The sequence below is a fragment of the Pseudorca crassidens genome, chromosome 17 (assembly GCF_039906515.1).
Source record: "Pseudorca crassidens isolate mPseCra1 chromosome 17, mPseCra1.hap1, whole genome shotgun sequence".
Lineage (NCBI taxonomy): Eukaryota > Metazoa > Chordata > Mammalia > Artiodactyla > Delphinidae > Pseudorca > Pseudorca crassidens.
In genome coordinates, this window is record NC_090312.1 from 84,868,396 (window position 1) to 84,885,000 (window position 16,605).

The 16,605-nt window shown below is 44.2% G+C and overlaps 1 protein-coding gene across 10 annotated transcripts in view; it reads left to right on the forward strand.

Annotated features, from left to right (window-relative positions):
* The window catches only part of PRKDC (protein kinase, DNA-activated, catalytic subunit), a 178,951-nt gene that overhangs the window by 13,562 nt on the left and 148,784 nt on the right, over positions 1 to 16,605 (forward strand). For all 10 annotated transcript variants that reach the window (XR_010936560.1, XM_067712375.1, XM_067712380.1 and 7 more), the window contains exons 8-21: positions 1,554 to 1,609; positions 1,691 to 1,721; positions 2,174 to 2,331; positions 5,490 to 5,636; positions 6,936 to 7,100; positions 7,769 to 7,937; positions 8,317 to 8,366; positions 8,974 to 9,099; positions 10,399 to 10,551; positions 11,948 to 12,063; positions 12,416 to 12,575; positions 13,274 to 13,360; positions 14,096 to 14,215; positions 14,583 to 14,742. Coding sequence is in view for 9 of the 10 variants with exons in the window: in XM_067712375.1 (XP_067568476.1) it covers positions 1,554 to 1,609; positions 1,691 to 1,721; positions 2,174 to 2,331; positions 5,490 to 5,636; positions 6,936 to 7,100; positions 7,769 to 7,937; positions 8,317 to 8,366; positions 8,974 to 9,099; positions 10,399 to 10,551; positions 11,948 to 12,063; positions 12,416 to 12,575; positions 13,274 to 13,360; positions 14,096 to 14,215; positions 14,583 to 14,742 (1,698 nt within the window). In the remaining variant the exon portion in view is untranslated. The remainder of the gene's footprint in view (positions 1 to 1,553; positions 1,610 to 1,690; positions 1,722 to 2,173; positions 2,332 to 5,489; positions 5,637 to 6,935; positions 7,101 to 7,768; positions 7,938 to 8,316; positions 8,367 to 8,973; positions 9,100 to 10,398; positions 10,552 to 11,947; positions 12,064 to 12,415; positions 12,576 to 13,273; positions 13,361 to 14,095; positions 14,216 to 14,582; positions 14,743 to 16,605) is intronic.

The window sequence follows — 16,605 nt, forward strand, 5'->3', positions numbered from 1 at the left end:
GTGGGCCTCGGGGGGAGCGGCTCTCGTTCCCTGCAGTCCCCTGGCTCGCCGGATGTTCTGGGGGCTCGTCATGCGGGTGCAGGGTCTCCAGCTGGGGAGCCCGATGTGGGTCCGGACCCTGCGGTCGCAGTGCTGGGGGAGCAGAGGCCACGCTGCGCCGGCTCCTCTGCGTGGGTGCTCCTTTCTGCCTTCAGCTGTGCATGGTCTGTCCTGCTGGTCCCAGGGCGTTTTCAGAGAGTTTTCTACTTGTAGCTGTGATCTTGGTTTCAGATTTCTCACCTCCAGAACTGTGTGGTAATAAGTTTGTGTAGTTTTAAGCCTCTGAGTTTGTGATAATTGGTTACAGCAGCGACAGGAAACTAATGTAACCAGCACGTGGCAGGACTGGGATTTAAGCCTTGGTATGAGGCTAAAATTTGCAGTTTATGGTCACGCTGTGATTATGTAACTTCAGGCGGTTAGTATTAGTACTCAGTACTAATACATTTGTTCATAGAGCACGTCTTTCTTGGGTGTCTTCTGTCTGAAGAGTGATGGATTGGGTGCTGGGCTCAGAGATGGGAATCCCCGGGTTCCTGCCATCGCGAGCTCAGCGTGGTGAGAAGACAGACGAGGAGCACAAGCTCCGCAGATTTCAGGGTTCATTTGTGCATGCACTCCGGGTGCTGTGGGTGGGAATCTGGAGCATGGAGAGATGGAGGAGGTGCACAGCCCACGGTTCTTTCTGGGGAGGTGACGAGAGGCAAAGGCCTGCAGGGTGGCGAGGGGCCGGCTGGGGAGGGGCTGGGGAGGACGTTCCGGGCAGCGGGAGCAGTGGGTTCCCGGGCGTCCAGGCTGCCGGCTGTGGTCGGGGTCACGAGAGCTGGGCTGCCTGCTGCAGAGTGCTGGGGAGGGGTGAGATCGCATAGAATGCGGGGTCAGTGTGAGAGGGGCTTCCGCTGGGTGATTCTTCTGTGAGGAACAGGTCTGGGCCTTGATGTTTATGAGGTCTGCCTGCATGCTTCGGCTGAGGTGTGCGTTAGTGCAGCGCCGAGAGCCATGATTCTTGGTGGCAGTGAGCAGCTGAAGTCCGTCCACTGTTTACTGAGCTGCAGGCCAGAACCTGGCTTTTTGTCCTGGACATGTGTAGCTGTGGCCGCTGTGCAGCATCCACACTTAGCGTGCGTGCACCACGTAGGACTGGGTCCTGTGGGAGAAAGGAGATCTCAGGACACGGCCTTGGCAGCCTCCCGAGACACGATGTGTACAGCTGTGTGTGTGGGCAGGGTCAGCTCGGGAGCCTGGGCAGAGAGGCCCGCAGGATGCCTGAGGGGGGCTCCTCTGGAGGAGGCTGATGCCAAGAGACCAGAGCAGAGTCCAGCTCAGCACAGGCAGCGCCGGTCGCTGTCAGAGCACAAGCGGGACAGAGTGTTTAAGGGTCCGTCGGATGAAGCCAGGTGAGGGAGGAGGAGGCCGTGCTGTCTGAAACAGAGCTGTTAGTCTTAATACCTTGTGAGCTTGGTCAGATGATACGATTATGCTGTGTGACAGGGCTGCTTTCTGTTTTTCCCCAGATCCCCAGACTTCAAGGGAGATTTTTGATTTTGCACTAAAGGCAATCTGTCCTCAGGTGAGATTTAATGTTCCTCTAATTCTTTTTAGCTGAGCCTTGTGATTGTCAAACATTGATGGTAAATTTTTTTTTTAATAGATTGATCTGAAGAGATACGCGGTGCCTCTGGGTAAGATCCTTTATTTAATGAGGTGGAATGTTTCAGATTATTAAGTTAGTGCATTGAGTGAATGTTTGCTTAAACTGTGAGTGAAAGTCAGTGCAATGACACCTGTGAGGCTCCCACGTGGTTATGACGGGGCCTCTTGGGCGCTGGTTGAGATGGTCACACTTATATCACATGATTGCAGAAAAAAATCTCTTCAGGGCAACTCTCAGGGGATCCAGATTGTTTGATTCTGACTTTATCTGAATAAACCCTGATCCTACTTCCGACCTTTGTTTTGGGAGTCACGGGCCTGTCGATTCAGATGGAGGATGGAGGCATCAGAGGTCTCGGGGACCACTGGAGCCTCCTTTGTGAGCACAGTTTTAATTTGACGTGTGCCTGAAGCTTTTTCTTAGCTCTTTGTTCCGCCCTTTGTCGTCTTATTTTAAACGTGATGTATTTTGCATTTGCAGCTGGCCTGTCCATATTTACCCTGCATGCATCTCAGTTTAGCACCTGCCTCCTGGACAACTACGTTTCCTTATTTGAAATACTGTCGAAATGGTGTAGCCACACAAATACAGAATTGAAAAAAGCTGCATATTCAGCTCTGGAATCTTTCCTGAAACAGGTACTGTTTAAAATTCTTTCTATGCAAAAAATTAAATTCCAATCTTGTGCGTGAACGTTTGAAAAGTAAATACAAGTTGATCCATTAGCTTCCGTGGTACTTAAAGAAAAAGCATGCTTATCCATCAGCCGCATGGGTGGCAGCAGGTCTGGAAGAAAGCTCAGAAGATGCCAGATCGGATCAGGGCCTCAGAGCCAAGGTTGGATAGAAGAAGTGGCGGCAGGGAGAGACGGTTGGGAGGCCAGGGCTCCCTGGAGCCGGTGGCCCAGTGAGGGTGGGGGTCAGCGTCAGCTGCCATGTTAAGACAAGATGCTTGTGTCTCTGTGGCTTCGTGACGGAGATGAGCCCACCTGCCCTGGGGTCCAGGTCCAGCCGGGGTGTGGGTGAAGGGGGAGCCTGCAGGTGGCTGGGTGTCTCCATTGGCCAAGGAGCAGGTGCTGTGGTTCTGAGTGCCCAGTGGCAGCTGGAAACACCCAAGGGGTGGGCTGGTGGTGGGAATGAGACTGGCTGGGGCGGCGCTGATGGACATTCTGAAGAGCGGCATTGGGAGTCCTCACACACCTGGGGCACAGCTGCTGTCCTGCTGTAGGCATATCCCACAGCTCCTGTAGGGACTCCTGGGGCGTTTTACTGCTTTATTTTATTTTATTTTATTTTTTCATAAAATAGCACTTACGTGTGGAATCTAAAAAAGGGTACAAATGAACCCATCCACAAAACAGAAATAGAGTCCCAGATGCAGCAGCAGACGCATGGCTACCAGGGGTTGGGCTGCGGGGGCTCTTGTAGCGGGAGCAGCTGAGGGCATTGGTGAGCAGCACCCTTGCCGACTGTTCTTATGGCTCTGGAGCAGACACCTAGAAGGGGCTTTGCTGGGGTGCATGGTAGGCATAGGTTGCAGTTTATGAGCGACTGCTAAACTCCTTTTCAAACCGTTTGCACCGTTTTCCATCCCCACCGGTAAGTTCCAGCCACCCCACGTTCTTGCCAGCACCTAGTATTGCCAGTCTTTAATTTCAGCCCGTCTGATGGGTGTACAGTGTTACCCTACTGTGATTTTAATTTGAATTTCCGTGGTGACTGTTGATGATCTTTTTTTCCTGTAGTGGTTTGCCATTCTTTTTTTTTTTTTTTTTTTTTGTGGTACCTCTCACTGTTGTGGCCTCTCCTGCTGCGGAGCACAGGCTCCAGACGCATGGGCTCAGTGGCCATGGCTCACAGGCCCAACTGCTCCGGGGCATGTGGGATCTTTCCAGACCGGGGCACAAACCCGTGTCCCCTGCATCGGCAGGCGGACCCTCAACCACTGCGCCACCAGGGAAGCCCTGTGCAAAAGCTTTTAAGTTTCATTAGGTCCCATTTGTTTATTTTTGTTTTTATTTCCATTACTCTAGGAGGTGGGTCAAAAAAGATCTTGCTGTGATTTATTTCAAAGAGTGTTCTTCCTATGTTTTCCTCCAAGAGTTTTATAGTGTCTGGTCTTATATTTAGGTCTTTAATCCATTTCCAGTTTATTTTTGTGTATGGTGTTAGGGAGTGTTCTAATTTCATTCTTATACATGTGGCTGTCCAGTTTTCCCAGCACCACTTATTGAAGAGACTGTCTTTTTTCCATTGTATATTCTTGCCTCTTTTGTCATAGATTAGTTGACCATAGGTGTGTGGGTTTATCTCTGGGCTTTCTATCCTGTTCCATTGATCTGTATTTCTGTTTTTGTGCCAGTACCATATTATCTTGATTACTGTAGCTTTGTAGTATAGTCTGAAGTCCGGGAGTCTGATTCCTCCAGCTCCGTTTTTTTTTCTCTCAAGACTGTTTTGGCTCTTTGGGGTCTTTTATGTCTCCATACAAATTTTAAGATTTTTTTGTTCTAATTTTGTAAAAAATGCCACTGGTAATTTGATAGGGATTGCATTGAATCTGTAGAATGCTTTGGGTAGTGGAGTCATTTTCACAATATTGATTCTTCCAATCCAAGAACATGGTATATCTCTCCATCTGTTTGTGTCATACACCATGATGAAGAGGGATTTATCCCAGGGATGCAAGGATTTTTCAGTATACGCAAATCAATCAATGTGATAAACCACATTAACAAATTGAAGAATAAAAACCATATGATCATCTCAATAGATGCAGAAAAAGCTTTTGATAGAATTCAACACCTATTTATGATAAAAACTCTCCAGAAAGTGGGTATAGAGGGAACATACCTCAACATAATAAAGGCCATATACGACAAACCCACAGGAAACGTCATTCTCGGTGAAAAACTGAAAGCATTTCCTCTAAGATCAGGAACAAGACAAGCATGTCCACTCTCGCCACTATTATTCAACATAGTTTTGGAAGTTCTAGCCACGGCAGTCAGAGAAGAAAAGGAAATAAAAGGAATACAAATTGGAAAAGAAGTAAAACTGTCACTGTTTGCAGATGACATGATACTATACATAGAGAATCCTAAAGATGCCACCAGAAAACTACTAGAGCTAATCAATGAAGTTGGTGAAGTTGCAGGATACAAAATTAATTCACAGAAATCTCTTGCATTCCTATACACTAACAACAAAAGATCAGAAAGAGAAATTAAGGAAACAGTACCATTCAGCATTGCAACAAAAAGAATAAAATACCTACCTAAGGAAGAATAAACCTACCTAAGGAGGTAAAAAACCTGTACTCAGAAAGGCACATAAGACACTTGTCTTTCTGATTTTTAGTTTTGAGCCGTCCCCATGTTCTCTCCTGTGGGTCCCAGTCTGTTGGTGACTGAACTCACCGGCCGCTGGGCTGCCCAGCTCTGTGTCACCATGAGTCACAGATGAGTCTAAAGATGCCTTCTGCTTCATCAGGGAGCTTTCGTCCGGAGCCTGTGTTTTGTGCAGACGTCTTCCTGCATCTTCCTGGTCTCTTTCAGTCCCTTTCTCTAGTAAAAGCATCACGTATAATAAAGGCTTACTTGAGAAAGTGCCTTTTCTGAAGCTGTTGGAGACTAAGCAAGCAGATGGAAGAAATGGTTCTTTATGAGTAAAAACAGCTGTGGAGCTGTGACAACACATTGATAATGTCTTGCTCAGCAGTTCTAGCCTTTTCACATTTGGATAGATCCCTTTGTTTTCGTAGAAGTGTCTCTAAAGTAAACATTATGCCATTGCAGCTTTCTTTTATGGTAGCGAACAACGCAGAGACGCACAGAAGTAAGCTGCGGTACTTCATGGAGCAGTTCTATGGCATCATCAGAAACGTGGACGCAAACAGCAAGGACTTGTCCATCGCCGTTCGAGGATATGGACTCTTTGCAGGGGTATGCCCATTAATTTACTCTTGTCTTTTTAGTTTTACTTGAGTGTTTAAAGGAATGTACTTTATTGTATTTTGAATAGCATCTCACACTTGTGAAAATATTGTTCTTACTTGCTTTGTTATTAACTTGTTTTTTTCAGTGCCTGCTCTGTAATAGGATTCTGTATGTGTATTATCTCAAATACTCATAACTCTCCCACAAGCTTTTAGGAATATGATTCCGCTTTACTGGTGAGGAAACTGAGGCCCAGAGAAATTAGGTAACTCGTGAAAGGGCACACAGCGAACAGTTGACAGAACCAAGACATAACTCCGACCTGAAGATGAGAAACAGCACGTTTTACCCACTGCCACGCTGCCTGTTGTTGATGAGGTGCAGTTTGGTGGTGACGCTTGGCGCGCTAGCGAGAGCCCCTCCCTGTGCCTGCGTGAGGTCTGTTTAGGGACATTGACCGTCGCCTTGCGTGCTTCCACTGGACAGAGGGCGTCACTTCCTGCCTCTGCAGGTCTGCCTCCCAGGGCTGCTTCCCTGCTGTAGGGTCTGTGCGTCTGTTTCCAGCCCTCCACACCACTCCTCACTCCTTCCCTCGTGCTTCCTCATTTGTTTCCAGATGATCCTTTCCCCTTAAAAATAAACCTTTATCTCCACTTGTCTCTGCGGCTCCTTTCAGTGTACTTAGGGCAGAAGAAACAGTGTGTGAGAAGGCTCAGAGGTGACCGAGAGCCTGGGCTTCACAGCTTCAGACCCTGAGGTCTGGCCAGCTGGGACTTGTTCGTTGTGGTGACGTAGTGTAGCCAGAGCATGGCCAACAGGGAGGAAGGGAGAGGACGCGGCAAAGATACAGGGGCCAGAGTCTCGTGGAGGAGGGACTCGAGCCGAAGTCTAAGGGGCCTCGGGAGCACGCGGCCGGGCGGAGGACGGCACAGCCGGGTGCGTGAGTGAGGAAGGTGCCTCTGGGTGCCGTGTGCTGTGCCTCCGTGGTTTGGGTCTGTCCCTTCCTCTGGGCGACTGGCCTCTGGGGAGGGCCTGCACCCAGTTGTCTTTGATAACTACTGTCTTCCCAGTGCCTAGAACACAGGGTTGAGTAGGTGTGTTGTGTATTAATAGCTGTGCAGAATGTACTTACAGATATCTCAGAAAGCATCTGTAGGACATACACTGTATTTTATATCTGCATTTCTTCTCCTTTAAAAAGCTTGTTAACATTCAGTTTATAACAACATGGCTTAACACGACACCTTAAACACCATTATTTTGAAGTTGGTAAGGTTGACAGAGGCTTGTTTTCCTTCCCTAAAGCCTTGCAAGGTTATAAACGCAGAAGACGTGGGCTTCATGTTCGTGGAGCTTGTTCAGCGCTGCCGGCAGCTGTTCCTCACCGAGACAGACACGGCCGAGGACCACGTCTACCAGATGCCCAGTTTCCTCCAGTCTGTTGCCAGTGTCTTGCTTCACCTTGATACGGTGAGTGAGATAGTTGGTTAAACGGAGCACAGTTGTGACTGTTTAAGCTCCGTTCTTCAGGTAATTTGATGGTGCAGCAGGAGTTAAGATGCATTCAGTAGGGGCACATTGTGGGCAAGGTGACCTTTTTTTTCTAATATCTTTATTTATATTTATTTATTGGGTTGTACCGGGTCTTAGTTGTGGCACGTGGGCTCCTTAGTTGTAGCAGGCGGGCTCCCTAGTTACGGCATGCCTGTAGGGTCTAGTTCCCCGAATAGGGATTGAACCTGGGCCCCTTGCATTGGGAGCACGGAGTCTTATCCACTGGAGCACCAGGGAAGTCCCCAAGGTGACATTTTTAGCTAGTATTTTGTATCGGTACGGTTTTTGTCATGAAACTTGACTTTTTGTTCCCAAAGTAGGAAAAATTATTTGTTACTTTTTATCTTTCTAAAAGATTAAGATTGCTGCTTGGGGTAGAATTGCACCTTAAGTATCATTTAGACAGTTACTCTGATTTTTTTTTTAGATAATTACAGCAACAAATTAGCAGATTAGGTAATAATCCTGGTTTTTCATTCATCTGATACGTGTCTAATGGCATTGTGTTTACTGTGACTGTCTGTATGGTCCCTGTAGTTATTCATTGCCTGCCCTCGCTCTTCGTGGGCTCTCCTTTCTGGCAGGTTCCTGAGGTGCACATGCCAGTTCTGGAGCACCTCGTGGTCGTGCAGATAGACAGTTTCCCCCAGTACGGTCCAAAAATGCAGTTGGTGTGTTGTAAAGCCATAGTGAAAGTTTTCCTGGCCTTGGCAGAAAAAGGACCAGTTCTCTGGAATTGCATTAGTACTATGGGTGAGTTTGGAATTTACTTGTTTTGAGGATGATGAATGGTTAATACTTAACATGTTGTTTGATATAAAGAACATCTGGTTGCCAAATTCTTTTGTATCTTTTGATGCCTCTTGGAGAACTCCTAATATTTTGGTGGACCAAAATATCCTTTTTCTATCCATTTTTTGAATTTTTTTCCTTTCTTTTGATTTTGAATCTTAATAGTCTAAAATTTAAAACAAAAGAAAAAAAGAAAAAAAATTAAAACTAAAGATATTACCAAACTTAGAGAAAAATTTGAGAGGTAAGTTATGTTCAAAAAGATAATGGCTGTCATTTTAATTGAGTGGTTATATTTTTCAGTGTATTTTTCTTTTTTGTTTTCATTTTCTTTTTATAGTGCATCAAGGTTTAATCAGAATATGTTCTAAACCAGTGATCCTTCAAAAGGTAAATTCTGAATGTATGATTTGAAAGTTAGTCTTTTGTCATCTTGAAAGCTAAAGATGTTGCTGGAGTTTTTAGTCTGTAAATATACAAAAGTGGTTTGTTTGTTATTAGCCATTAGCTACATTTTGAAAGTATAGGCTGTAATACCTAAGTACTTTTTCCGGTGATGGTTATGAGACATCCTTAAACATAACCTTACTACTATGAATACATTTTTACAAAAAGGGATCTTTTTCTCTTGAAGCTGTAGGACAAAATACTTAGGTATATTATGGGAGGCATGTCTTAGTTACTTTAAGTTAACAGGAAATAGGATGAGATGAGAGCTCTGTATAAGAAGTTGAGGTAAATTATTCATAACACATACCTTGGATATTGTTTTGAAACACTTGTTAGTGCATCACTGTTTTAGTCCTAGTTAGAAAATTGTGACTTTTTCCCAGCCTTTTTATTATGCTTTCATAATATACTATCTTCCTCAAGCAAATTAGGGTCTGCAGCTGGGGGCTCTTTTAGCTTAGAGAACTCTGACAGCAGAAAGCAGAAGTGCAGCAGTGCTGCTGTTCTCCGATCCGCCCTCAGTGTTGGATGTTTGTCTTTCCACCAGGGTGCTGAGCCCGAGTCTGAGGACTGTCGTGTGTCAGGGGAAGCTAGAACCGGCAAATGGCGGGTGCCCACCTACAGAGACTATTTGGATCTTTTTAGAAATCTCCTGAACTGTGACCAGATGATGGTAAAAACGACCATTTTAAAGCCACAGAAGTACCTTAGTTCCTCTTTACTAGTTTCCATAGTTTTACACCTAAGAATTACTTCAGAAGTATATTTTACTAACTTTCAATAGGGCTTTTTTTTTTTAAGTACTTCAGGTAATGAAAAATTAAAACAGTGTAAGTTAGGATAGTTAAAGTGAGACTTGAAAAAATCAAATAAAAAGAACAAAATCATAGAACTCATTTAAAATTAATGAATTACCATAGCTGAGTCCTCGTTTCAGCAAAGAAGCAGCATACAGAGTGTAATTGGTGCAGAGTTGTTCTTTCAGACAGACCCAGGCTGGTGGATAAAAAGAACATGGCAGGCAGTGTTATCACCGCGGGAGAGCTGTGCTCTTTTTATTTGCTAAAGCTGAAGGTAAATCTGGTTGATGTAGTAGGTACAAAGGAGATGGGTGCACGGCTGTTTGTCACGGTCAGAATCACGCCTCCTACGTTTCTGGCAGGTGTTTCAGCGGTGTCTGCTCTAAGCCAGGTTCTGGCCACTGTTTAACATGGTCTTTGACAAAGCATTCATAGACTAGGAAAAGCAGTGTTTGTCAATAGATGGTTCCTATCCTGTGAAAAATCTTAGGAGTTTTTCTTATTGAGGTAAAATAGTATAACAGTGTTAATAATTTTACCTAAAATATGCTTTCTTATATGTGATGTTAGATACATTTTGAGGTTAAGTTTCATAGACTATTTGAGTAAAGGCAGAGTAATTGGTCCATATTTTTGGAAAGGTAGAATATTTCAGTTTTAAAGAAATAATAGATTATAATACTTTAAATCCATTCTGAGAATAGATATATATTTGTACATATGTATGCATGCATGTATCTGTGAGTACATGCGTATTTATATGTGCACACGTGTATATGTGCATATGTACATGCATGTGCAATTGCACGTAGACACACCATGTATAGTATACAGATGTGTGTACACACACACACACACACACACACACACACACTAATGTGGTAAATACTTTGACAAGGATTGGCCTAAATCTTCTCATTTACTACTGTTTGTGTTTGTTACATGACTGCGTAAGTCGTATCTGACTGAAATGGTATTGTCCTAATAATTTAGGAAGGAATCTACATTTTCCAGCTTGAAAACTTTGAGGTAAATCTGCTATAGTTTACACAGGAGTTTCCATAATACCTAAATATACGTACACATCTTTATGTATCATAATGCTTATTTAATACTGGTACTGATACTTTTTGGCACAGTATGTTGAAATTTATTATTTTCTTTATTTTAAGGATTCTCTTTTAGCAGATGAAGCATTTCTCTTTGTGAATTCCTCCCTTCCAAGTCTGAATCGTTTGCTGTATGATGAATTTGTAAAATCAGTTTTGAAGATTATCGAGAAATTGGATCTTACACTGGAAAAGCAGAGTGTTGGGGAACAAGAGGTTAGAAGGGCTTGTCAGTAATAATTTTGTATCCTTTTTGTACTAATTCCCTCTGCCGCTGCAGTATGAGCAAATCTCACACCTGTGGACATCGCAGGACATTGGTTTATTAGCATTAATACGTGTCCTTGATACTTTTTTATTTGCATTGCCTAATGCGTAGAAAATATTCTGTACTAGATTGTTCAGAACTACCAGATAGTAGTTTATATGTTTAATAAGTTAAAGCGACTCTTTGGAAAAAGTTGTTAGGATTGTTACTCATTCCTCAGCAATAGCACAGTCAAGTCTTACTTAGTGTAGAGGTGGCCTTTTGCAGTAGGATCGGGAAACCTGGCGTTCCTCTGGTTGATACCCGAGGAGGCTCCAAGCTCCGTGCTCTGGAGTGAGTAGAAGGTAGGCCAGGGCGGACAGGGAAGACTCCCTGCTCCTGTGTTCTTAAGGCAGTTTTCCTGGCCGGCTCAAAGATGGGACCTGGCGTGAAGCTGCCGGCTCAGAGCTGCTGTCCGCTCTGAGGAGTCCTCATCATAAGACACTCAGGTGATGAAGCTAGAGTCAGTGGGCGTGGACTCTGTGGAACACACTCAGTTCGCTGCTGAGCCCATGGTTCCTTCAGTCGACTTTGCCTATTGGCTTCCATGGCCGAGCCCGAGGCCACTTGGTCAGGGGTTCCTGCAGGGGCAGAGGTGGGCCCTGGGCCTCGTCAGCCTGGCTGCACTCGTGATGCCTTTACACGAGAAGGGGACACTGGGGGTGGTCTGTTGCTCTTTAAGGCTTTTTATTTATTTACGTCTAAAATAATTTCATAAACATGCCCAGAGGGCCTCCCCGAGACTGTCGGCCACACACCTGCTTTTGGAGCACATGTCCTAGTCTCTGTGTCTTCTGCTCCCCTTGCACTGTCCGCCGGGTCAGCTGTCGCCTCTGAGATTAGCATTTCCCAAATGGGTCTAGACTCCAGCCTTGCCCTTGACATTTCCACCTGAATCTGAAACACAGACTGAACATGTTAATATTTCTGTGTTACCTAACAGTAGTAGCTGTTCCTCTGTTTCTCATTTTGAAAGCTACACGTCATTACTGGCGCTTTCTGTGTTGTGAGCTTCTGCCTCTGTCCGGCGCCACTGCTCCTGTGAGAAGTTGTAGTCCCCACCTACCCTGTCTCTCTGTGTGTGCACCTTTATTCCCCCGTCGGTGTCCCCTGTGGCCGCCCGTGCCACGCGTTCTGTGGTCCCGTCATTTTGATCCTACTGTGAGCTTCCGAGGCCCGTCTGTACCTCCTCAGTTTTGCATTCCTTCCTCAAAGACTCAGGCCTTGGCTGTGGAGTCACTTGCTGAGTCATTTGTTGAACGATTGAATGTTAACAGTGTTTTTTTGGTGCCATTAATTTTTAAGCATGAAAATGAAGCTGCTGGCCTTTGGGTGAGCCCGACTTCAGATCCAGCTGCTAACTTGCATCCTGCTAAACCTAAAGATTTTTTAGCTTTCATCAACCTGGTGGAATTTTGCAGGTATTTAAAAAATGCTATTTGTTCAAGAGTGGAAATTATCAATTATTGGCTGTAATATAGGAAAATCACTTATGTAGATATAAGAAATGAAATAGTAGGACTTAAAATCTAAAATTGCTTGTATGAAACTTAAAATATATTTAAATGTAGCAGCTGAGATTTATCTATTTAAAAAAATACATTTAAAAGGTCCTCAGGTGGGGAAAACAAAGAATATAGATATACTTGAAAATGATATATAATGGAATCATAGATTATGATTTTGTTTTGATTATGTCTCTTATATCCAAAGCTGAATAAAAATAGTACATGATGAGAATTTCTACATTGAGCTTTACATTTGTTTTTACAGGGAGATTCTTCCTGAGAAACATGTAGAATTTTTTGAGCCATGGGTATACTCCTTTGCATATGAATTAATTCTGCAGTCTACACGGTTGCCATTCATTAGTGGTTTCTACAAATTGCTATCTATTGCTGTGAGAAATGCCAAGAAAATAAAATATTTTGAGGTAAGTGTTTTTTTGAAGGACACTGAATATTCCTGTGTTTCTTAGGTTGCATGAGTGTGTATAAATACCTTCTAAAATGCAACATGATAGCATATTGCAGTTTTAAAGTCTACTAATTTTATTTGTATTTTGAAAGACATAATGTGAGTGGCAATTGGATGACACTCTTTAAAGTTTAACCAGTAGCATTTTCTGTTTTGATTTACAACACCTGGCTGATGACGTTGGCTCTGCAGGGGCTCTCATGGGGTGCTGGGTGCTGGGGCTCCGGCATCACTAGCACCACTCACACCCTCTCCAGGCTCACCTCGTCAGGAGCTCTGGGCCGCCGCCCAGCAGCCTGTGCCCAGGCCGCCCAGGGGATCTGGTGGCACGTGAGGTTGGAGAGGACCTGGGTTTGTGTCTGGGGGCTCTGGGCGTGAGCAGTGTTTCAGCCCACAGGTGTGCGCATCAGAACCCCGGGGCAGGGAGCAGACTTAGGCCTTGGGTCTTGACCGGCAAGCCCCCCCACCTCCCACTCGGTTTCTCGCTGGCCTCCGCCTGAAACGTTTTCAGGGCTGATTTCACTTCCCCTCTGCATGAGGCCTGAGCAACATGAAAATGGGTTCCCCTTGGAAGGAAGGCTGGGAACTGCCGGATTAGGACACAGGATTACCTGGTTATCATTCACTGAACTAATTCCCTGTTTTGTTTGACAGGGTGTTGGTCCAAAGAGTCAGAAACAGTCTTCTGAGGACCCAGAAAAGTCTTTTTGCTTTGCTTTGTTTGCAAAATTTGGTAAAGAGGTAATTTTCAAATGATTTATCCAGTGTTGTCATGGGTTATTTAAAATTGAATGGACTTGAGGACACAGGGAGGGGGAAGGGGAAGCTGGGACGAAGTGAGAGAGTGGCATGGACGTATGTATACACTACCAAATGTAAAATAGATAGCTAGTGGGAAGCAGCCGCATAGCACAGGGAGATCAGCTCGGTGCTTTGTGACCACCTAGAGGGGTGGGATAGGGAGGGTGGGAGGGAGACGCAAGAGGGAGGAGATATGGGGATAGATGTATATGTATAGCTGATTCACTTTGTTACACAGCAGAAACTAACACACCATTGTAGAGCAGTTATAATGCAATAAAGATGTTTAAAAAAAATGTATGTTGAGAAAAATCCTATAAATGATCTAATTACTTAAAAATGGGCTGCTTAATCCATGTGGGGATTAAGGGGTTAAAATCACTAACAGAGGATATCTCTGTGCTTCCAGAGTCCCCTGAGGTTTCTTAAAATTGAGTGATGACAACTCAAAGCTAATAGATTCTTTAGCTCTTCCACATAATGGAAATTAAGTACTCAACAAATGAACTTTTCCTGGAGATCAGTGCTTACTTTTTAAATGAACGTGGCTGTGTCAGATAAAGGCCCCGTGATCATTTTCCCTATTTGCGAATAGGGTTTCTTGTAGTTGATTGTGAAATTGAAGGCTCTCTTCAGGTGTGCAGCACTGATGTTCTTGTCGTCTTTCTTGCTAAGGTGTCAGTTAAAATGAAGCAGTACAAAGATGAACTCCTGGCCTCCTGTTTGACCTTTGTCCTGTCCCTGCCACACGACATCATCGAACTTGATGTCAGAGCCTATGTCCCTGCCTTGCAGGTGGGTGCATCGTCCCGAGCAGACGCATCTCTTGTGCAGTGTCCTGTTTCCTGGAAAGCATGGCAGTCCCAGCAGGCGCTCACCCGTCAGACACCCTGGTTCATGTTCTGCTTCTGCCACTGAGCAGCTTTGGGGAGGGACCCTGGCTGGTCCTCTCTGAGGGCCCCTGGGGGTGGGGGGTGAGGATTCAGCCCTCTCTGTGCTGCAGGTGTGCAGTGACACCCCCCGGCAGGCCTTCCTGAGGGGGCCTCAGTGTACCCTTCCCTCCAGCCTGTCTGGTTCTGGCAGAGGAAAGGCTTGCCGTTAGAAACCCTCTTTGAATCTCATATTCCTTGTGTTTCATTACCTTGTTTGTACTCACATACAGATGGCTTTTAAACTGGGCCTGAGCTATACCCCACTGGCAGAAGTCGGCCTGAATGCCCTAGAAGAATGGTCAGTTTACATCGGCAAACATGTAATTCAGCCCTATTATAAGGACATTTTACCCAGCCTTGATGGATATCTGAAAACTTCAGCCTTATCAGGTAAGGTTTAGAAGGATTCTGACGTGTATCTTAAAATGGCAATGTGATACCTGTAAGACTACGTATTTTCATTTTTGCAACTTCTGAAATTTGAACCCAACATATTCAAAATATGTTGGATATTTTTGTGATCTCCCCAATTCATTTCAATATAATTGGGACATAAGAAGTATAACTGAGGTATTAAACCTACTTTTTATTTTAGTCACTTACATCCTACCAAGATTTATAAAATCTTCCAAGGGCAAGAAGTCAGTCTTAAATATTTTGAGCTCCTTATAGATTCTAACATACTGCCTTGCAAAGACACTTTTGTTTGACAAATCAAACAGGAATTAAAACTATAAGGAAATCCAATAGTAATTTTGTATTTTGACCTAATCTCACCTGATTTTTTATTGGTTTTTCAGATATAACTGACTTAGTACTAATGTTAGTTCAGAAGAATTGTCATACAAGAAGTAGGTTTGGGAAAAGATTCAAAGAAAAAATTCATCTGGCCAGGCAAAATTTTTTTCTTTTCTTTTTTTTTAATGGATTGGAGGTTTTTAAAAAATTAATTTATTTTTGGCTGCGTTGGTCTTCATTGCTGTGTGCAGGCTTTCTCTGGTTGCAGCGAGCAGTAGCTACCCTTCGTTGCTATGTGCGGGCTTCTCATTGCAGTGGCTTCTCTTGTTGCGGAGCACGGGCTCTAGGCGCGGGGGCATCAGTAGTTGTGGCTCGCGGGCCCTAGAGCGCAGGCTCAGTAGTTGTGGCACATGGGCTTAGTTGCTCCGCGGCATGTGGGATCTTCCCAGACCAGGGCTCGACCCATGTCCCCTTTGTTGGCAGGTGGATTGCTAATCACTGTGTCACCAGGGAAGTCCCAGGCCAAAGTTGTACTAGCCAAGAACAGTATTACATAGAATTGAGGGGGGTCAAATTTCCTTGAACCAGAGTGGAAATGGACATTGTGATCAGATGAGCAAAAAGAAGGGTTCATGTTGGAGAAGAACCCTGAAATACTGGTAAGAATTGAAATGCCCCTGCCAGCAAAGTAGAAAATCAAGTGTTAATTCGTAAAATTCCATCTACGTAAATCATTATTTTATTGTTCAGCTCAAATACTATTGGTTTAGAAACCGTAAATGAAAAGTGTCTGACAAATTTCATTCACTGTGTCTGGTTTTTATGACACCTCAATGCATATTCAGAGTTCATGAAGAAAGAGTCACAGTTTCGGGATAAGTATTTAGGGAAAAAAAACTAGTTGATGTTTGTCTCTTATTTAGGCTTTTAAAATTCACTTCTTATAAGGAGTGCTGCTATTTGAGTAGTTCACTGAACACACGTGGACATGGTTAAAGGAATTGAATGTATCTGTTAGTAGGTATCTTTGTGGTCCTTTCATTTGCTCTTTTGAATTTAGTTCTGTCAGTGAGCTCATTGAAAAGATTTGTATTTCTTTTCAGTTAATGTGGGACATTACTGTGATCCTTTAAGCAGAGAATTTAGTTATTGAGAAATGGTCGTTCTCCAGGTAATTAGGAGATAGGGAAAAGCAGAGAGTAAGTAAACTAACAGCAGAAAATCCACAACCTGAAAGACTGTTTTTAGTAATGTTTTCTTTGATACGATACTAAACTTCCAGAACAGTGGCATTTATAGTGAAGAGAGCTCCTGTCTGCTCTGTCTGCAGGTTTAGCAGCTAAATTGTGTCCCGCTTGCTTTGTCACTGTATGTGCTTTCTCTGTATCGTGTGATAATATGTGTGCGTGTTTATAAGTGATGTTTTTTCCCGAACCTTTTGTAAGTTGCAGGCATCACAGACGTGTATGCCTGAATACTGCGATGTGTGTTTCCTGTGCGTGACCACAGCGTCGT